This window comes from Mixophyes fleayi, chromosome 1 (assembly GCF_038048845.1).
Source record: "Mixophyes fleayi isolate aMixFle1 chromosome 1, aMixFle1.hap1, whole genome shotgun sequence".
In the NCBI taxonomy this organism is placed as follows: Eukaryota; Metazoa; Chordata; class Amphibia; order Anura; family Limnodynastidae; genus Mixophyes; species Mixophyes fleayi.
The window spans coordinates 70,842,944-70,865,723 of record NC_134402.1 but is presented as its reverse complement, the minus strand read 5'-3'; the positions used below and the strand labels follow the sequence as shown (position 1 = coordinate 70,865,723).

General features: G+C 40.4%; 1 protein-coding gene across 3 annotated transcripts in view; it reads right to left on the bottom strand.

Annotated features, from left to right (window-relative positions):
* The window catches only part of SLC7A2 (solute carrier family 7 member 2), a 79,401-nt gene that overhangs the window by 13,819 nt on the left and 42,802 nt on the right, over positions 1-22,780 (bottom strand). For 2 of the 3 annotated variants that reach the window (XM_075196418.1, XM_075196408.1), the window contains exons 4-8: positions 17,947-18,112; positions 12,979-13,115; positions 10,428-10,650; positions 5,929-6,068; positions 108-210 (exon numbers count right to left, since the gene is read on the bottom strand). In XM_075196418.1, the coding sequence (XP_075052519.1) occupies positions 108-210; positions 5,929-6,068; positions 10,428-10,650; positions 12,979-13,115; positions 17,947-18,112 (769 nt within the window). Of the gene's footprint in view, positions 1-107; positions 211-5,365; positions 5,503-5,928; positions 6,069-10,427; positions 10,651-12,978; positions 13,116-17,946; positions 18,113-22,780 lie in introns of all 3 variants that reach the window. The other variant, XM_075196428.1, reaches the window with a different exon arrangement.

The window sequence follows — 22,780 nt, the reverse complement described above, 5'->3', positions numbered from 1 at the left end:
AAAACATCTGATTAGAAAGTGTGCTGTATTAAGATACAAAAAAACCTAGCCTTAGTTATAAAGGAAATATGACAATTGTCAAGTTGCCAGAATGGAATGCACTGTACCGGAGGATGAGAACACAGGCTGCCACAAGGGAGTAGGCCAGGAGTGTTCCAATGGACATCATGTCAACCAGAGCTTTCAGGTCAAACAGAAACGCCATTATAGCTACAAGGAAAGCCAAAAAAAAAAAAAATATTAGTAAGGTCAAATAAGAAACTAAAATCGACTCCAGCCATTAAAATATTACAACTGTAGTTATACATTAAATGTGGCATTTATGAAGCTGCAAAAAACTGGACAACCAGAGCAAACTCAACTTTTGTGATGCCATACGCCTGGCCTTGCACAATGGCACCTGCTTGTATAGATTAGCGAATAAAGATGGCAGCTACCCGGTCAAGCTACTTGCCCATAGATTGTATGTAAGCTGCGAGCGGGGCATTCTTACCGCTCTCTCTGTCTGTATTACCCAGTATTGTTTTATTACTGTATGTGTTCCCGTTTGTAAAGCACTACGGAAGTTGTTGGCGCTATAAAAATAAATAATGATAATTATTGGCCCTTCCACAGGCCCACACCCATCCACCACCATTACAAGTTGGTTCTACATTACAGAATCGGCTTCACAGGGTAGGGATAGCGCATTAATGCAGCTGTTCTTGTTTAGTGGCTGCAGCAAAGTTTTTTCAGCCCCGCAAAGTAACTTATTTTTCCCATGTTCTCATTGGTGCTAGAGAATGGGCGTCAGCCAAAATCTTCAATGGGGCTTTCTAGACCTTCCACACGCAAGTTATGTGGGAAAGCGGAAAGTAATTACATTAGTAAAATGTAGAAATGTAAAAGATAAAATGAAGAGTGCCAATACCGCCTTATTATAATCACCATTCAACATTTATTTTATATAGCGCCACTGATTCCGCAGCGCTGTTCTCATTCACATCAGTCCCTGTCCCATTGGAGCTTACAGTTTAAATTTCCTAACATACATACACACACACACACACACACAGAGAGAGACTAGGGTCAATTTTTTTATTTTTTTTATAGCAGCCAATTAACCTACTAGTATGTTTTTGGAGTGTGGGAGGAAACCGGAGGACCCAGGAGGAAACCCACGCAAACACGGGGAGAACATACAAACTCCACACAGATAAGGACATGGTCGGGAATTGAACTCATGACCCCAGTGCTGTGAGGCAGAAGTGCTAACCACTACCTTCCTGTAGCGTTTGCCAGCATGCACAATTCCATCTCAGAGCACAATCCCACACATGGTCATGGAAAGCCTTTGTATGGAAGCAATTCCCCAAAGATTAAATAGGCCACTTGTGCAAAAGTCATCTGCTATGTGTCCATATTTTTGCAGCTTCTGAAAGGACAATTTTAGCCTTTAGAGTTGACATTCTAACACAATTAACAATTAGATGGGTCTCATGCGGAGTTGTATCATATAGATCAGTGATGGGCAACAGGTGGCCTCAAGGCTGCATGCGGTCCTCCAAGTCACTGGCTGCCAGCTCCTTCCTGATTTATTGGTAAATGTGTGTGTTATAGTTTGTAACACTTGTTTAAAATGCCAGCTAATATGTTATTACAGATAAGGGTCTCTCTTGTTGAGAAAATGTATTGATTTATGTGATTACTGAGATTATGGTAATTATGGACCCTTTTGAAGGTTTTAGGGGGTCGCTCATGTAGTCCCTGTAGTGTATCAGGTTGCCGATCACTGATATAGATGATAGATGGAATTGTGTTCTTAAATACTTAAAAAACTCAATATGCACAGTACAAATGACATCAATCCATACATACTTCCCTTAACACACGTGTCATTGCCTAATGAGAACAAACCATATACACAGCATTAAGAGTTGATGAGTGTGGAGAACGATTTCTTTCCCTGTGTCACGACTGTGGAACTCCTGGTCTCTGGCTGGAAGTGTCCGTGACATATTTATAGGAACTCTTCAAGCTTCTTTTAAAGCTTCATTGTCATATATCATATATACAGATACAAATTCATGGCTTCCGCTATATATAGTGAGATGAATAATACTGGAGGAGTGTTAGGAGGGGTGTATGCCCAGATTACTGATTTTGAGGACTTATTGTCTGTGGAGGCAACAAAATGGGTTTTTATTAGTTTTGGATAGCTGGAAAGGGAGTCCTGGGGTAAATTTATCAAGCTGCGGGTTTGATAAAGAGATGTTGCCTATAGCAACCAATAACATTCTAGTCATCATTTATTTAGTACATTCTACAAATGACAGCTAGAATCTGTTTGTTACAGACAACATCTCCACTTTTTCAAACCCGGCGGCTTGATAAACTTACCCCCTGGAGTGAGTGGCAGTGTGTTTTCTGGGACAGCCACTCAGAATATCATTCCAGATTTTCGCCTAACAAGTCTATTAACTGTCTTCAGCTTCCAGTCCTTTATGAAGGTTCAGACAATTCAACAAACACTTGGATCTAATCATGGGGAATGGGGGTTATACAGATCTACAAGAGCATGCTCAAAGCCCACTCACTGTTAGAGAAATGCTTGTCTGGTACGAGCTGGACAGTCAAGGACTTTGTTCTATGTTTTGCTGGGAAAATCTGCACTTATTTCCTACCATCATCATTAATAAAACTAGCTGTAAACTGCCTGTTTTCTTGCATAAAATGTAATTATAGTTTACATTTGTTTAGGTAGATTTGTGTTTCTAATCAAAATAGTATTTGATTATATGATGCCTGCTCACTTGTGAATATTTGTGTGTGTGACAAAAGCTTTAGAACTATGGAATACAAGCAGAAACTATTGATAAAGCAATGATTTTTCTTCTGAGACACATAGGACCTGACTCAAGTCCGGACTTTCACTCGGTTGCGGAGCGTATCTTGGGTGAATGCACACAGCACATGGCTACAAAACCAAACTTGCGCAATTGTACAGAAATCATATCCTCACACATCATCTGACACTTACAACCCTTTACAACTTCAGAGGTGGAATAGTGACTGCAGGGGCGACTAAGTAAAGCCATATTCAGTACGGGTGTGTTCACACATATGCAGCTAATTCAAATCCTGTGTTTAACATAAGTATGGAAGCCTTCAGCTGTATCTTTTGCATTTGCTACAGTGCAGGTGTAAATGCCAGATGACGGTGATGATCAACACGACAATACCTCTCCCATTCTGATTGGGTGAGTGCATCATTTATTCGCTGCTTAGGAGGAATGTGAAACCTTTGCCTTTGTTTCCTACCTTTCATGCATGCGTCTCAGTAGCGATCACAGAAAGACTGTATGCATTGAAGATTTATTTTCAACACGCATTGTATGCACTCTACACAGTGCAGTTATTTATTTCGTTTAAAATAATAGATTAAATAAAAAAAAACCCTCAAACATATGCTTTATATTGAAGAAAAATATAGTAAACTTTTTTTAATTGGTTGGTTATTTTATTGTTACTACTTGTTTTAATTTATGATTATATAACAGCTATGTGCGTTTTGATTCATTGTAAATACACATGTAGTAAATATAATGCAAATGATCCAAACAAAACTACTTCTCTCTGTGTTTGTGTCTTCACTCATGGAACGTGAGCACTGTTTATACCTAAAGTACTTATACCTGTATTCACATTGTAATACATCTTAAGAAACACTTGGAGTTGAACATCGGTGGAACTACGCAAACGTTGTGTTGTCTTTTTAATCACGGAAAATACGTCTTGAATCAGCCCCATAGTAGATTAAAAAAAATGTATTAAAAAAAACTACAAAAATGTAAATCTTACGCATCATAGATTGCTGTTGACAGAATATTTTATACCCAGGTCTTGGAGACTTTGGGTGTGTGCTGGACATCATAGAATTATAGCAGTGTGTTGTGAGCTAATCGTGAATGACAAAGTCAAACAGCCTGTTGGGCATTATTGTAAACATTTACCATCTGCAAAATACAAACTTGCAACGCTCAACAGCATTTACTGTATCTTTTTCTCCTCTCCAATCAAATGAATTTGCAAAACAAAATATGGAATACTAGCTGAAAGTTATAGCGAACATCAGCAAAAATATTACACCCTGCCAACCATACTAAACTCCTCTTAACATGGTGGACCACACCCATGGCACACACTCATGAGGCTGAGTACAGTTTGATTCTGTAAACACCATATTTCCTATATACCCTTTGCTTCTAGAATCCACTAAATTAATTGTCATGACCTATAAATAATGTATAACTACAGAAACTGTTTCGCAGCATGTCTTATAAAATTATTGCAGGCTCTGTCTCTCTATTCATTACTGCCACTCCTCTGTTGTCAGATATGTGGAATGGGAGCAGCATTTCAGCTGAGCGATTTTCAGGAGTGCCTATACAAACTCCAAGTTCTTGGCTTCAATGGTTTGAATAAAACCAAAACTAACACAATAAAACAAATAAACAGTTGGAAAATGATTCAATGGAAATAGAAATATTAGGCCAAAGGCTTGAACTAATTTGTGGCAATAAATTATCTCTTCTCTATTTATAGGAGACATTATTCTGTTGTTGGAAGGACAGACCTTGGTGATATGAAGAGAGGAAAGGAAATGACAATAAATGTGTTACAGTCTACAAGTTTGCAGTTAAATGAAATATGTTAAAGTGTATCTGCTGCTGGGGGGGGGGGGGTCTAAAGGGCAAGTGTTGGTGTGCGACAACGCGATTCATGATGTCACGGTCCCATCCACGCTAGGCAGTGATGTCATCAACGCGTCATCAAGGCCCCTGTTTGGCCTCTTAAAAAGAAGTAGTGGAGATATCAGGGAGAGTGTCCTACTCTCTCGGGAGTCTCCCGGACATTCCGGGAGTATGCTTCACACAAGGGAAGCAACCGTTTTGTGAACTAGTGACATCACAAAATGCCTCGGAACTCAGCGATGTCACTAGTTCCTGGACTACATTCTCGTTAATATAGGTCTTAGCCACAATCTGCCTCCACAGCAAACAGGTGACAGATACACTTTAACAGCTACACGTGTGACACTAATATTAACTCACTTCATTCATGCACATGTACATTTTTTTTATTTATTCTAAAAACCTCAAATTCATAAAAAGATTCAAAGAGTATTTTCAAGTTTAGGATTATTATTGATTTTTGAATACTCAATACAACTCCAAAACAAAATTGCAAAACAGTTTTCTTTTACCTCTTAAATTAACACCCCTGACACACATGCAGCGTAAGCTACACAGCAGATCCCATCAATACAATTGCATGCAAATGCCATGAGCCATCTCCTCTTTTTTTTTTTTTTCCCACATCTTACCAGAGGTTACACCAGCTGTCAACGTGGCAGCGACTGGAGACTGCCGTTCACTCACGGTGGAAAGAAATCTAAATAGTAAACCGTCTCTTGCCATGGCAAACAGAATTCGGGGAAGAGGAAACATAGAGCCCAGCAGGCTAGAATAGAAAAATGATGGATGTTGAAAAGTTGCTTTTAGCGCTAAAGAGCTACAAAGGCGTAAAGTCAGCAAGCAGAAAGTGTGACGTCTTCAAAACAAGACTGGTTACAAAAAACACATTTACCCTTGATTCTTAAATAGGTGTTTCATTAACTTAGATCCATTACTTAAAGATTGGTAAAGTTTAAGTAAATGTCGTTCTCAAGGGTACATGGTTTAATAATGATGCAATGATAAAAGAATAAAGAAGATTTTAAAAGTGGGTTCAGGATATGAAATGATTTAAAGAACATGTAAGGAAAAAAGATTTGGGGATTTGAAACAAACATTCAAATAAAATATGATGTCACCATTATTTGTACAATGTACATAAAAAATGTTCCCATTTCTTTGTCATTAAAGGTTTACTCCTGATTGATCTCACCTGCCACTGCACCAGATGAGAGGGTGGCAATTACAGGGGTCTTCGTCCTTGGACTGATCTGAGCTAGAGATTTGAAAAGCAACCCATCCTCCGCCATAGCATAGATTACACGAGGCATTGGGAAAATGGATCCGAGCAGACTGAATAAAAGTCAAACACATGCAACAAAGCGAAACACCGGTCATGCAAGATTGTGAGACAGGAATTAAATGGTAATTACAGTCAATAAGCCACCACCATAGTAAACAAAGCCTTGGCATTACAGAGAATTAAAGAATGTTAGACCTAGACCGACACCCATGTTATTTGTAGGCAAATGTCATCAACTGTATAATTCTCTGTTAACAGTTTTCAGTCATACCGTGAAGATGTGAATTCCCAAAGTTTTATACATTTCACAAAGCATGCAGGGGGCAATGTACATCATTGTGCTGGTCTAGAGCAGAATATATCAACTCTGGCCTCAAGTATCCCCAAACATGGAAGGTTATTTGCAAAGCGCAAAAGGTCTTCTGCACATTACACCACCGGCTATGGAGCCGCCATGGGCCTCAATTTGCACAAGTTCTCCTAGATTTCAGCCGAGGTGCATGGGCTCCTGCAGCAGGTGCATGGGCGCCATCCATGTATACCGCTGCAAAACCAAGGCGCTTTGTGGTCCGCTTCATAAATGGTCTCCATTAAGTTTAACCCTAGAGTAACTGATTTTACTACAAGATAAATAATTTAATTGTAACCGTGGTGCAGAGCTGAGCATTACCACTGATCTCTCTGCACAGTTCTCTGGTTCCTGGCTGTAAAATATTATACTTATAGCATCTGACAGAATCCCTGTGTTCCAGCTTCCTCATTCCTTGTACCATGCCAGCTATAACATAAAGTATTATACTATGATAGCACATTGTAGTATAACATATATGTGTTATATCACAATATAACACATTATTATAATGTAAAACATATACATAATTTCTTATAGCTTGCAGGGGAGTGTGGGGAAGCTGAAACCTAGACATTCAGTGCAATGTCTAAGTAGGAATCCGCGAGCTATGCAGTTCCTTGCAGCATAATACGCTACTCTAAAGCTGGGTATACACTACAGAAATATGATGCAATTATCACATAGATCACATCATAAACGTTCGTTTGATATGATTTTATAAACTCCCTAAATATCATGATCTAATGGAACAATGATGTGCAAATTCTGCAGTGTGTACCTACTCGCAACCGTCTGTCCAACAATTCTGCCGATAGGTCCTCTAACAGCGACGCCTTTGTGGGCATGTATGTTTAAATCTATGATGTTGTCTCTAACGTGCTTTGTTGTCTAAGTGTACAACGTGAGCATATGGAAATTGTGATCTTTTATAAGGAATCAATAAACATTCTTTACATGCTCATCTGTCATCTAATTGTTCCTGACTACGAGTGTATAAAACATGACACGTATAAATACATATTCTCAATTAAGTCTCATTTATTTACTGACGTGCTATGCGTCCATTTCTTGAATTCTATATTATATACCTGTATGTATAATTATTTTGCCTGTTCTACCATCTATTTATATATATCTATAGATTGTGACAAAAACACTGGAATACTGTTTGTGGACAGATGTTTGTCCCAGGTTTCTGACCTACCTGTTTTTAAAAGCCCAGGGAGATTATCTTGTGTGGGAAGAAGCTTCCCAAAAGAGTGTGTTCAGCTTTAAGGAAAAGCAGGTAGGGGTCCCTGGGGCGTAAATGGATAGAGAAGGATGGGCTCTATTTACAAGGTCCAATCCGGGTCTTTTTTCTGCCAGTCTGACATCAGACTGATTAATGGTTGCACCTGTGAGAGGTGTTTAAAAGGATGTCAGATCAGGCTCAGTCTCTGCTCTACCTGGGGGAAGGAACTGCAGAGTCTCTAAAACAGAAAGCCTGACATTGGTTGTAGGTAACTATATGTGCTGGAACCTCTTATGCTTTTGTTTAGTTTGATAGTCAGGAATGACATACGTTTAGATGTTTCTTTTGAAGTTTTCTTTTTTTCTGCTTAATAAAACTGGCTGAGGCCAGTTGTACCTTGGACCTTGTGACCTCTGCTGCTGCATACTACCATCTACCCCTGGAGATGTCACCTGTACCCCTACCCCGATTACAAAATATATAAAAAATATATATATCTTCCTGGATGTTTGTGTGTCTCTATGTTTGTGTGCAATGAGAGATGGAAATTACAGATCTGACGTTACTTTGTGTAGGTGGGTACGAATGCATCGACAGGCTCATCGGTACATTCAGCAGAGTCGCCTACACTCACAAATTTGTAGGAGCACTCCCAGACTTCCGGGAGAACAGGGTTACCTCTCGCATCTGCTGTATTCTCCTGCGAGTCACGGAATCTGATTGTCAGGGGGGAAGAGGTGGGTCTAATGACACGATCCGCTCTGCCATTCCCCTCCACCTGTACTTGCCAACAGGGTCTATCCATTGGAATCTCCTGGAGGGGAGATCCTAAAGATTGGCATGTATGCTTTCAATTGTTAAAATCGTAACAGAAAACTCATCTGATGAAATTTTCTGGAGTGTGTACCCAGCTTAAGTGATTGGAAAAAAAAAGACTCTTGGGTAGGGGATAGTTGAGGACAAACGTTGAGAAAACCTGATTTAGACAGAGCAATAACTGGAATGATCAAACAGGTGAGAGAAGAAGCCCTGTGGGAGAAGCATATTTGGTGTAAAACATCATCACTCATTGTAATTAATGCAGAATGTTTTCTCAATTTACTGCTCTTGTTACAGCAGAAGCACATTCAGTAAAAAGAGTTATCAGAATCCAAATGATATGCAGTTTACAGTGTACGTATTGCAAACACATGCACAGAACATTTTGAACTATTTTATGCATTCCAAATGTACATACTCACTATGTATAAAATTAAATTGATTATGTAGATTATATAGTTCACTTTACTTTAATGACAGCTTTCATTCCAGAGACTGTGGGGTCTATTTATAAAAAAATAGGTGACGTTTTTCTATCACTGCTTAACGAATCAATAGAAGACCTTCTTTTGCTCTATTTAACAAAAAGCTTTTGCTGGGGCAGGTGAATGATGTCACCCAGAGATACCATGCCTGATTCATTAAGGATCTTAACTTGAGAAACTTCTTATTTCAGTCTCCTGGACAAAACCATTTTACAATGCAAGGGGTGCAAATTAGTATTCTGTTTTGCATATAAGTTAAATACTGACTGTTTTTTCATGTAGCACACAAATACTTGATAGCTTATTTGTACACTGAAATTTAAAGTTGATATTTGTGTGCTACATGAAAAAACAGTCAGTATTTAACTTATGTGCAAAACAAAATACTAATTTGCACCCTTTGCATTGTGAAAAGCTATTGGTGTGAGGCCTATACTGGCATTATATTGAGACTGGTGCTATAAAAAGGGTATACAGTCTAACAGAATGATTACATTTTAATGCACCATTGTCCAGAGAATATACCTGGTGGTAAGTTACAGTGCTGCTCTAAAGGAAGGTGCCCTGAATATACTGTTTAGACTATGCACCTGTGTAGCAACAGACGTGAATGTAAACTGCAATTTCATTTGATCCATACATGTATTTTAAGATAGGCATGTTTGATACATTTACAACAGTACATTTTCCCTTACAGAAACAGATCTGTATATACCTCTATAAAATAGTACATGCTCTCTAAAAAACATTAATTTGTGTCCGTAATTTCCTTAACAGGAGTCTACATGTAACCACTCATCAGCAAATACCATTTGTAAGCACTCCAATAGCGAATAATTGTGTTAAGCTAGGTACACACTACAGAAAATTTCTCCTCATGTTGACAAAATCGTTAAAGATATCACGACTGGGAGTCCCGATCAGTCATGTGTACAGACTTACACGATATACCTTCAGATCTGTGCTCTTCATCTGCCATAACCATCGGCTGAAGAGATTGTGACTCTGTAAACTCGATGGAGATCTATGGACACTGCTGGTTGTGAATGCACACACTGCCCGTCATCCTTCCATCGTTTATAGAGATTTTTAGTCCAGTTATAAAATGAAATGAAATGATACGGTGTGCTTTGGTACAATAAAAAAAAGATTGTTGGAGCGTACACACTAATTCAATATCGGACCTAACAGTCGTTTATCATGTGATTGGCATGATAATCGGGTGAAAGACATGTAGTGTGTACCTAGCTTAAGTCACCGCTGGTTTGTCCTAAAGACAATACAATGCACCATCACCAAATCAAACAGCTGGCAGATCTGTATAGATAAACATTTTCTCAATGAACAGAATGGTTGTTGCTACAATTCCAGGAATGAAAAGGGTGGTGGGCTCTACAGAATAAATTCACTCTAAGAGATGGAAGCTGTGCTGCATCTGGTAGAGTGAAGCAGATTAGTAGCACAACACACTACTTCAGAGCAAAGATTTGTGTGTAGGCTTGGACAAATTTTAGATATTTACCTGGTTGAGAGCGCGCAGAGTGACCCAACAGCCACAACGTATTTAGCAGGTCCCCAGCCAACATACTCAAATGCAACTGGAAGAGGACTTTTCTCATCTAATAAGTAATATGGCATCATTAATGTCAGAGCTGCTGACACACCAAAATAGGCCATAAAGCACACCAGCAGGGAGGTCACGATTCCAATGGGTATTGCTCTCTGTGGGTTTCTGACTTCCTCCCCTGCAAACAAACAGAACAAAGGGCGGGTGAGAAAGACACAGTAATCACTAATTTTACTTGAGGTCCATCTTTAGAAGATATGAGCACTGTATAACATGTTATTGTTGAATAAAACATTCCAAGACAGATTTTTAATGGTACAGCAGAGTTACTGTTACATGATGTGTGTTTGTGTGTTGTATAAATAAGCCTATATTAACTTACTTACAAACAAACGTGAATTACAAACTTGAGTGGGGTAAAAGTTAACAATAAAATGCAAAGTCTATACAACAATAGCCTATCTGGGGTTTTTCAGTAAATCATACACTATGGGCAGCACGGTGGCGTAGTGGTTAGCACTTCTGCCTCACAGCACTGGGGTCATGAGTTCAATTCCTGACCATGGCCTTATCTGTGAGGAGTTTGTATGTTCTCCCCGTGTTTGTGTGGGTTTCCTCCTGGTGCTCCGGTTTCCTCCCACACTCCAAAAAAACATACTGGTAGGTTAATTGGCTGCCAAAAAATTGACCCTAGTCTGTGTCTGTTTGTCTGTGTGTGTGTGTGTGTGTGTATGTTTGGGAATTTAGACTGTAAGCCCCAATGGGGCAGGGACTGATGTGAGTGAGTTCTCTGTACAGCGCTGCGGAATTAGTGGCGCTATATAAATCAATGGTGATGATGATGATGATGAATATGTTGAAGTCATCTTAATATTGTCAGATGAAACATTGTAGCACTAAAAGTGACATATATTATTATATTCCTAAACCTATACAAGTTGGATGTATGAACTTTGTTTAATACAGAAGTGGATTTGACACCACTATCTCCCAGCATCAGCGTGAGAGCAGCTCACATCATTACTCATTATTACTCTGTGCTGTTGGAGGACCCCGCTCCACTATTGTCCAATTCTCAGTCTGTGGCTTTCTGATTGACTCTATATTCCCCTCCTCATATCACACCTCTGTCACCAACGTGCAATATATAACTTACACAGCAAAGGGTATATCATTCAAGGCAGAAAACTGTCATCAGACTATAGAATTGTCACCAGACTAATATCACCAGAATATTGTCACCAGATTAGTTATACAATGTTAAAGGGTATCTCCACTACAATGTTGCATTGCTCCATCCAGCACCCTATCTAGAGATAAGAAGACATATTTTAGTCCTTGCTAGCAATACTCACTTATTGGGCTGTTGCAGCGTGCAATGTCTGGCTGCAGATAACCCCAATTCTGCCTTCCCCGGGATCTCCATTCACTGGCTTACTATAATGTGCCCAAGCTGTGATAGTTCAGAGCACTGAAGTGTGCTGACAGAGAATAGCACAGTATGGTAAGAATCACTAGAGCACTCGGAAGCCAAGGGAAGAAGGAAGCAGGGAATGGCAGAATAAATTAAACATGCGTGGGATAGATATAAGGATATCCTTACAGAGAACGGAGGATCAAATAGAGTTTGAGGTTACCATAGGTTAACAAATGGGCAGACTAGATGGGCCAAGTGCTTCTGCTGGCCAATTCCATGCTTCTATATATAAGCTGCAGCAAGGCAGATGTAAGGTGAGTGCATGAATGTCCAAAAATGATAAGTGTGTCTAGTAAAGAACATTATATTAATTCTTATCTCAAAATAGCATGGGTGGCATGGGGAAATGACATTATATAAAAATAACATTTTCAGGAACATTAGCAACCATACAATTGTAATGTATTGGAAATTCAACATTTAGGGCAAAGGTTTTTTTTTTGTCATGGCCTCATTTAGAGTTAGTAGCAAAGCACAAAAGGTGCAGGTTTGCTCCTGGACAGAACATGTTGCAAAGCGAGGGGTGCAAATGCATTTAGTTATTTTTTTGCATGCAGGGAATATACTGGCTGCCTTTGCATGTAGTACAAAAACACTGGACGTCTTTATTTTTAAACTGCAATTAGAAGCTGAGCTAGAACAAGCCCCCTCCCAGCTCTAAGTCTGTCTGCACATTTTATATTTGTCCACCCTGCAGTGCAACATTCTGCCAAGGTGCAAATTTCATCTTTTTCCATTTTACTCTCATTTAAATGATACCCAAAATCTCTGCTTAATACACATAATTTAATATAAACAATTAAGCATTATAGAAAAGGCTAACATATGCGTAATCTTTAAATAAACCTCATTAGCATTGCTACTACATAGCCATACACAAGTCTTGCTCTGTTTGTAGCACACCAGACATTCCTTCTAACGTGTAAAAAATGACTTTCTAGCCTGTGCTGTATTACAGACAGCTTCATGCACAAGGCCTATCAAGTCTTCAGTTGTCTATTTAAAGGTAGTGTGCACACTAGTTCTTACCAGTTGTTGCAATGCAGTCAAATCCAACGAAGGCATAGAAGCAAGTAGCAGCACCAGCCAGCATCCCAGTCATTCCATATGGCATGAAGCCTCCAGCACCGTGTTTACTTGTCACATTTTCATATGACACAAAATTGCTGAGAGGAAAATATATGAAAGTATTTATTATACAGCACTTGGTGTGCTCAGCTTAGCATATAACATGATTCAAAGCAACATATAAGTTGCTGCAATGCAAAAATACAATATGCTTTTATATTTCTTATGATTGTTAAGTTACATGCAAATCTGTGGCAATTACTATGTCTCTATTTTTGGTGCTTAGTGCTGTTATTAATTATATTTGGCGTTTAGTGTCGTTGTTACTTATATCTGGCGTTTAGTGTTGTTGTTACTTATATTTGGTGTTTTGTGTTGTTGTTACTTATATTTGGCGTTTAGTGTTGTTGTTACTTATATTTGGCGTTTAGTGTTGTTGTTACTTATATTTGGCGTTTAGTGTTGTTGTTACTTATATTTGGCGTTTAGTGTTGTTGTTACTTATATTTGGCGTTTAGTGTTGTTTTTACTTATATTTGGTGTTTAGTGTTGTTGTTACTTATATTTGGTGTTGTCACGGGCACTAGGAGTCTTTACCCAGGGATCACCAGGTGATAGGCTTACCAGAGCAGTATAGGTGGTAATATGGTACTCTGGTAGCAGGGTGATCACGGAACAGGAAATAGCAGATGATGAGATGCTCAGGAAAGTCTATGACTAGCAGCACTGGCAATATGGAGGTAGTAATACACGAGGAACTGTATGGACAAAGGACACGTGAAGGTAGTCAGTGGTCTGCGGTAGCAAGTTGTACCACTGCTATAATGAGGAGGAATGTCCAACAGAAACGAGGAGGTGATGAGAGTCAGCGGTCTGCGGATAGCAAGTTGTACCGCTGTCTGAGTGAAGGAATGGAATCCAAGTGGAGGTATCCGGGGAGTCAGTGGTCTGCGTTAGCAAGTTGTACCACTGCTATGTGAGAGGATACTGGAACAGGTGAAACTGTAAACAGGAGTCAGTGGTCTGCCACTAGCAAGTTGTACCACTGAATATATATGTGAGGAGGTGCACGGGGAGAGACTGCAACACAATATATACACGGGCACCTTGACTTTGATCCACAGTAATATGCACAATATAAATGTATAAATGACTGAACAACACTGCCAATATAGAAAGTCTCTTGAAGTAATCCAGCATGAGATAACACAGTCAATGATGGCAATAGAGTCAGCAGATAGTACACTCCAGAGGAGAACCACACAGTCAATGATGGCAATAGACTCAGCGGATAGTACACTCCAGAGGAGAACCAACACAGTCCAGCAAGGTATGCAATACACAGCACAGTCAATGGGAAGTATGCATACCGTGGTTCAGGAGAAGGCAGTCAGACAGGAGTGCAGAGATACCTGAAGGGCAGGAGGCCGGCAGGATCCAAAGTCCCTGGATGGGTGAAGCGGTGGTCTAGCAGGTGCAGCGCACAGGTAGGTAGACCAGCAGGGAACACAGGAAGGCGTGGAGAGCGGATCAGCAGTAGATGGATGAGTAGCGCTGAGAAGTAACAGCAGCGGGTCTCTGCGGGAACACGGAGGTAGCCAATAGCAACCAGCAGGTGCAGTAACGATGGGACACCGGAGCAGAGATGAACTGGAACAGTTGATCACGGAGAGTAGCGGGTAGCAATAGTGGCAGCAGACTCAAGGAAACACGGGAGAGTTGACAAGGGCTGAAGACTGAAGCGCACAGAGGCAGCGGATAGGAATCAGCTAAACAGTCACGATGAAACACAGACGGGTTGCAGGTTGAAGACTGTAGTGCACGGAGGCAGCGGATAGGAATCAGCTAGCAGTCACGATGATGAAACACCGACGAGTTGCAGGTTGAAGACTGTAGTGCACGGAGGCAGCGGATAGGAATCAGCCAAACAGTCACGATGATGAAACACAGACGAGTTGCAGGTTGAAGCCTGTAGTGCACGGAGGCAGCGGATAGGAATCAGCTGGCAGTCACAATCATGAACAGGTGAGTGGATGTGAATGAAAGACTGTAGTGCACGGAGGCAGCGGATAGGCATCAGCTAACAGTCCCAATGATACATGGTAGAGTTGAAGTGATTAGAAGACTGTAGTGCACGGAGGCAGCGGATAGGAATCAGCTCACAGTCACGATGATACAGTAGATGGTAGAAGTGGTATGGGAACCACAGTAGTAGAAGTGGTTTGGAAACCACAGAGGTAGAAGTGGTTTGGAAACCACAGGAATCAGCTGGGCTGAGTAAACGAGGAAACACAGGACACCTTCAGAGACTCATGGGGAATGAGACTCCAAGATCAGGCAACGTGGTGTTGACCACAGGTGCTTAATATAGGGAGTGTTGCCTGATCTGCCAATTTAGTTAAAGGAACATACACTGGAGGTATGGAAAGGGCTGCGCATGCGCAGTCCCTCAGGATGGAGGACGGCCACGGTTCCTAAATGTCCGGGAAGAAGCACTCACAGTCCGGTGAGTGACAGGTGTTTAGTGTTGTTGTTACTTATATTTGGCGTTTAGTGCTGTTGTTACTTATATTTGGTGTTTAGTGTTGTTGTTACTTATATTTGGTGCTTAGTGTTGTTATTACTTATATTTGGCATTTAGTGTTGTTATTACTTATATTTGGCATTTAGTGTTGTTGTTATTTAAATATTAGTAATGTCCCTTGTGGCACATAATAGAGTTCCATGATAAATGACAGTGAACACACAATACAGCGGGATCATCTCATATATGCAACAAAATAACACATATCATAAATAAAAAGGATATTAGAAGACACCTCAGCGTTCCATGGCCTGTTTAAAAGTAATTAGCCTGTAAGCCTTGTAACTTCTAATATTCTATTAGTGATGTTAATACATCACACAATGCATCCCAGGAGTATAAACTCATGTAATTTGGAGTGAAGACCTGAATGGGGAAGAGGGAAATTAAACAACAGGCTGTAGGAGCTGCACGTTTAGGAACCTTAGGGGTTCATTTACAGAGACTTAGTTGACCAATAGGGGGGCTTGGGTGGAGCTCCATCGAGCTTAGTGTAGTCACACAGGAAATCGTCAGCACTTTCTTCGTGGAGACACCCTCCCTCCCTCCCTTATGTGTTTTATGTTGCTCTTTGTCATGTATTTGTTTGATCATTAACCTTACTTTCTCTTTGCATTCAGAGAAGGCACAGTAGGCCAGAAAGTGGTGCAGGCAGCGGTTAATACAGTGCGCAGTTGTTTATCTTTAGCTTGGCCGCAGGAGTCTTCCCGATTCGATCTTGTTTCTTTAAGGATTCACCTCTGCAGGTGCCCTGGGTATCGTTTCAGGAAGCGTACCCGTGAGGCCAGAGGGGGTGAAGTTTTTCTGATGCCTTAAGGTTGCGCTGGGACTCATGGGCTGGCTGGCCATCCCTATAAGGTTGTGCATAAGGTTTGGTATTGACTGATAGCTGCCTGCACTCTCTTTCTGTCCCACCATCTTCAAGTTCTACAGGTCTAAATAAACTGTGACCTTAGTATGCCAATTTAAATATGTGTCCTTGTGGTTATTTGAGGTACTATTATTTAAGGTTATTATTATTCTAACAAGTTTAACATTTAGGTTGGACATGTGTGGTGGATTCAGCCTTTGGCGTTTAATAATATCTGTGTAAAAAGCTACTTCTGATGTCACTGCTTATAAATCGGTGAGTTCTAAAGTAATCACTTCAGTGCTCATTATGAAAACTTGCATATTATAAGGAATAATGTACTCCCTACTGTAGATTTCTGTGACCAACATCATGCTTTTATATGGTCACAGCACTCCTCAGTGACTTTTAATTTTTATATAATATGTGTGTGTGTGTGTGTGTGTGTGTGTGTGTGTGTCATAGCACTTCTAGCATTTCACAGACCAGTTGGGACACCAATGTGAACAACTCATATATTAGATATATTGTTTGACATACTGGATACATTTGGCTAATTTGTGACAACTTGTGAAAGCTAATCTTTGAAATGCTAATAAGAGGTCCACACGCTAGAGACACAGGAACCAGAATTCAGCTGTGATAACCCATATATATCTGGGAAGTCCACAGACAACTATTACTAATGGGAGTTCATGAGGTTGTGATGGGAGGTTAGGATGAGGCCTACATCACAGAGAAGACAGAGGAAGTGTGCTTGAGGTTGTGATGAAAAGCTAGGATGAAGTCTATGTGACAGAGAAGATCAGGGAACTGTGCATGAGGTTGGGATGGCAGGTTAGCATGAGGTCTACATGACAGAGAAGACCAGGGAAGTGTGCATGAGGTTATGATAGGATGTTAGGATGAGGTCTACATGACAGAGAAGGCCAGGGTAGTGTGTATGAGATTGGGATGGGAGGTTAGGATAAGGTCTACGGAAAAGAGAAGACCAGGGAAGTGTGCATGAGGTTGGGATGGGAGGTTAGGATGAGGTCTACGGAAAAGAGAAGACCAGGGAAGTGTGTATGAGGTTGGGATGGGAGGTTAGGATGAGGTCTACGGAAAAGAGAAGACCAGGGAAGTGTGCATGAGGTTGGGATGGGAGGTTAGGATGAGGTCTACGGAAAAGAGAAGACCAGGGAAGTGTGTATGAGGTTGGGATGGGAGGTTAGGATGAGGTCTACGGAAAAGAGAAGACCAGGGAAGTGTGCATGAGGTTGGGCTGGGAGGTTAGGATGAGGTCTACGGGAAAGAGAAGACCAGGGAAGTGTGCATGAGGTTGGGATGGGAGGTTGGGAAGAAGTTTACATGGCAGAGAAGACCAAGTAAATTTGCATGAGGTTATGATAGGATGTTAGGATGGGGTCTACATGACAGAGAAGGCCAGGGAAGTGTGGTTGTCATAATAAATGATATCAGAGAAAATGACAAACGGTTTGAATGTAGGTCTTACCCTGGTGGAGCAGAGATATTCTGGAGAAATGATTCTGTTATCTTCCAGTTTTGAGGATCTCCTTTCACAAATCCAGCAATCATGACAAACAAGAGAACTAGAACATTTACTGCTGTGAACACCTTGTTCACCCAGGCAGATTCTTTCACTCCAAATGACAACAAACCTAGAAAGTAAAAAAACACAAAGACATACACTAATAGAAAGTTTCCAGCACACCTATGCCATCACTATCATGTGTTTTGATCTGAGCTAACTGAGACAAGTAAGGTAATTTCTCAGTAAACGCTACAGCTATTGCTTAATTTGACTCTGAAACTATGTTTTTCCCTTTATATTTGTCTAATGCAAATATTAAGGAATAAGGGCCTGATTCATTAAGGATCTTAAATGAAGAGGATTCTTATTTCAGTCTCCTGGACAAAACCATGTTACAATGCAAGGGGCGCAAATTAGTATTCTGTTTTGCGCATAAGTTAAATACTGCCTGTTTTTTCATGTAGCACACAAATACTTGATAGCTTATTTGTACACTGAAATTTAAAGTTGATATGTGTGTGCTACATGAAAAAACAGGCAGTAACTTATGTGCAAAACAGAACACTCATTTGCAGCCCTTGCAATGTAACATGGTTTTGTCCAGGACACTGAAATAAGAATCCTCTTCATTTAAGATCCTTAATGAATCAGGCCTTAAATGTTTTAAAATATTTTTTCTTTAGGACTTTAGCTAGTTTGTATGATGATGCAATTAAGTCTGTTAGCAGAGCTCTCACATTCAGTATAGCTGCCATTGATTCACTTCCTTTCCTCATAAGTAGGTAAAGAGGTGGCAGACACAAGACCTTAGATTATAGCCTGCACAGAGGGATAACATAAAACTAAGTCTAGCATATACAGTCACCTGACCAGGCCATAGAGGTTATTTCCCATCTTTTTGCAGTGTGTCCTCATTGGTCCTTTCCATCCTCTCCCAGCTGCCAACTTATTTTAATACTTACTACGATTTGTCATAGCTTAGACTCCATACTCTCAGCGGCCCACTCTGCTCCCCATATCCTTAGCAAATGTGCATCCATCCACTCCCCCGGATATACAGTGCTTTTAACATGGGTTAAAATTTCATGCATAACCTATTCTTGGCACACTCTCCTTTTTCCTTAATTCCAGTGACATTGTGAACAATAAAGAGGTAGGGAACAGATTCAGCTAGCATTATAGCAGTTTAAAAAGAGACAAGACCTTTGCTAAGCAAACATGAAGGGAAATTAAACTGTAATCACTGTTTTTAAGTGCGTAAAACAACTCATTCCCCCAGTGCTCGTCAATGGTCATTTCTCCTGCCACATCCAACAAGTATAGATGGGTGAACTGATTTGGCCAATTCTGAAATTCATCCAAATATAAATCAATAATCAATTTGCAAATCTATTTGTTCGTCCAAATATAAATCAACAATCAATTCGCAATTTATTTACTCTCCCTGGAGAATAAGGCCAATCAACAAGAATCAACAAATGTCATATGTCTATTGCCGTATAAAAGGCAAGCACCTCTTGCACTAATTCTTCCTGGATTACACATCTGTGAATGATACTATTTGTGACTTTGACTTGTGATGTTAGCTGTGACCTATCAGCAGCTTGGCATCTGGCCATTCTATACTTCATCTACTTCTTCATTTCTGTTCTGGGCATACTTAGTACATAACAACATTGCCTACTCTCCTGGAATGTCCGGGATGTTCCCAAATTTCAGGTTGTTCTCCTGGATTCCCGGGAGTGTAGGCCACCCTCCAGCATCCTGCACAATTTTTCAGTGAAGTAGGTGGGATGGGGGCCCCGATGACATGATTTGCTGAAAATCGTGTCATTTTGGCACACACCTGAAATTATAATTAAGTGGCAGCAACTATTCCACATGAGGATGAGCAGCATGAGACAGTAACACTGCGAAGTGACAGTCATCCTCAGCAGGACGATGAGGATGAACATTTACCCTCGTTCCATGCTCAACGATGACCAGATGAGGATGAGACAGCAACACTGCGATGTGACAGTCATTCTAAGCAGGACGATGAGGATGAACATTTACCCTCGTTCCATGCTCAACGATGACCAGATGAGGATGAGACAGCAACACTGCGATGTGACAGTCATCCTCAGCGGGACGATGACCATGAACATTTACTCACGGCCCATGCTCAACGATGACCAGATGACCAGATGAGGATGAGACAGTAACATTGCGAAGTGAGTCATCCTGAGCGGGACGATGACAATGAACATTTACTCTCGTCCCATGCTCAACGATGACCATATGAGGATGAGACAGTAACAATGCGAAGTGACAGTCATCCTCAGCGGGACGGTGATGATGAACATTTACCCTCGTCCCATGCTCAACGATGACCAGATGAGGATGAGACAGTAACAATGTGAAGTGACAGTCATCCTCAGCGGGACGATGAAAATGAACATTTATTCTCGTCCCATGCTCAACGATGACCAGATGAGGATGAGACAGTGACACTGAAGTGACAGTCATCCTCAGCAGGACGATGACAATGAACATTTACTCTCATCCCATGCTCAACGATGACCAGATGAGGATGAGACAGTAACAATGTGAAGTGACAGTCATCCTCAGCGGGACGATGACAATGAACATTTACTCTCGTCCCATGCTCAACGATGACCAGATGACGATGAGACAGTGACACTGTGAAGTGACAGTCATCCTCAGCAGGACGATGACAATGAACATTTACTCTCGTCCCATGCTCAACGATGACCAGATGAGGATGAGACAGTGACAATGTGAAGTGACAGTCATCCTCAGCGGGACGATGATGATGAACATTTACTCTTGTCCCATGCTCAACGATGACCAGATGAGAATGAGACAGTAACAATGTGAAGTGACAGTCATCCTCAGCAGGACGATGACAATGAACATTTACTCTCGTCCCATGCTCAACGATGACCAGATGAGGATGAGACAGTGACACTGTGAAGTGACAGTCATCCTCAGCGGGACGATGACAATGAACATTTACTCTCGTCCATGCTCAACGATGACCAGATGAGAACAACAAGTGATAAACCTAAATCTGGCAAGGGAAAAAAATGGCCAAATATACTCATCCTACATTGTACAAGGAAAGGAGAAATGCTAGCACCAGTGTTAACAAAGCAAAGAAAAGTAGTTCTGATGCATCCTCATTCTCGTCCAACTTATTTAGAATGAAAAAATATATTGTTAAATGTGTTATTTGTGCCCAATGCAAAACAATATGTGTCTCTAGTGACATAGCCTCAATAAAGGAAATCACATTAGACAATCAATTTTCAGAATCTGCTTGTGAAGGTGTTTTGATTTTAGTACATGATGATGTAGAGAAAAACAATCACAACATTCACCCCGAAAAAACCCAATAACATTTTGAAAAGTGTAATTTAGCACTGGCTAAGTGAAAACAAAAATATCAGACAGTGCTAAGTCTGCTAGTTCTCCATCACCTACGTCCTTACAAACAAGCGGCAATGAAGTTTCTAACTCAAAAATTAGAAGCCATGCATTATGTAAAAGATAAAAGTCACCATTGGAAGCCAAAAGATGTTGGTTTGTAATTTGTATACAGTCACAAGGATAACATGGCATGGGTCATGTGTGTAGTATGTGTATAACCGGTCAGTTGAGGTGACCAGGGAACAATGCTTGTAATGTTGGCCTTGATCCAACATATAGTAAGGCACCGGAAAACCAGAAGGCGGTCCCAAAAATAAAATATGTTAACTGTAGATATGGCATTGTTGTCCTTGCTGATGGTGATGAGGGTGATGATTATACACTTGTTGAACCTGATGGGACTGAAGCTGCACAATCTCAGGCACTGTCACTTAAAGTATGTAATAATTCTACAGAAAAAGTCCCTACTGGAAGCATTAGACAGGGAATAAGTACAGCAAGTCACATCCTTGAGCACTTTTCCTAAATGTGCAATAACAGAAATCACAGAAATTATAACGTTCAAGTTTATAGAATCTGTGTCACTTCAGGAATTAAAAGTTTGTGCAGAACTAAGACGACAAGTAGTCAATATTATTTTTCACTCAAAGCTATACCTGCTTTATACACCAACACAAAAAACTCCTAAATGTACCTTTTTAAGCACCCAACCAAGCATCCACTCATTATGTTGTGTTTTGCTGCCTGCTGCTTCCACATAGATTGTGGATGGCTGATAGGGAGTGGATGGAGCAAATAAGCGCAAAGACCCAATGAATCAGACTGAATGTAAGCATAACTTTAGGTTGACATTCACTTGAATGAAGACAAGCAGAATTCTGTGGCATCTGCTCTGTGGCAGCAGAAATGACAAATCCTAACATGTCAATAGAGTGCTAGCTGGGGTCTGGGAATATAGCTATTAACAGGTGAGCAGAGATCTTCTTTCAATACACAACCCTTTACTTGATTTTATTTAAATATACCACTATGGATTTATATATTGCAAATAGATTCTAATTACGAAATACACTGACAGAAGTTATAAACTCAACATTTCAAACATAATCATTCTCCTCATTATCAGGAGATTAAGGCAACAGCATTTTATGCCATGTGAATTAACTTCATAAGATCATGTGCTACAACCTTTCATTGGATTTCAATATCACACAGAACAATTCTTTCTGGAAAAAGAACAAACTATCTGTAATCTTTGTTTTTCATGTCTTAATGACGCAAAATAATGCGTTTCTCAGCAATGACAGCTTGAATTTGATAATCCATTTGATGGTAGATCTCCACAAGCCTGGCTATAATTGTG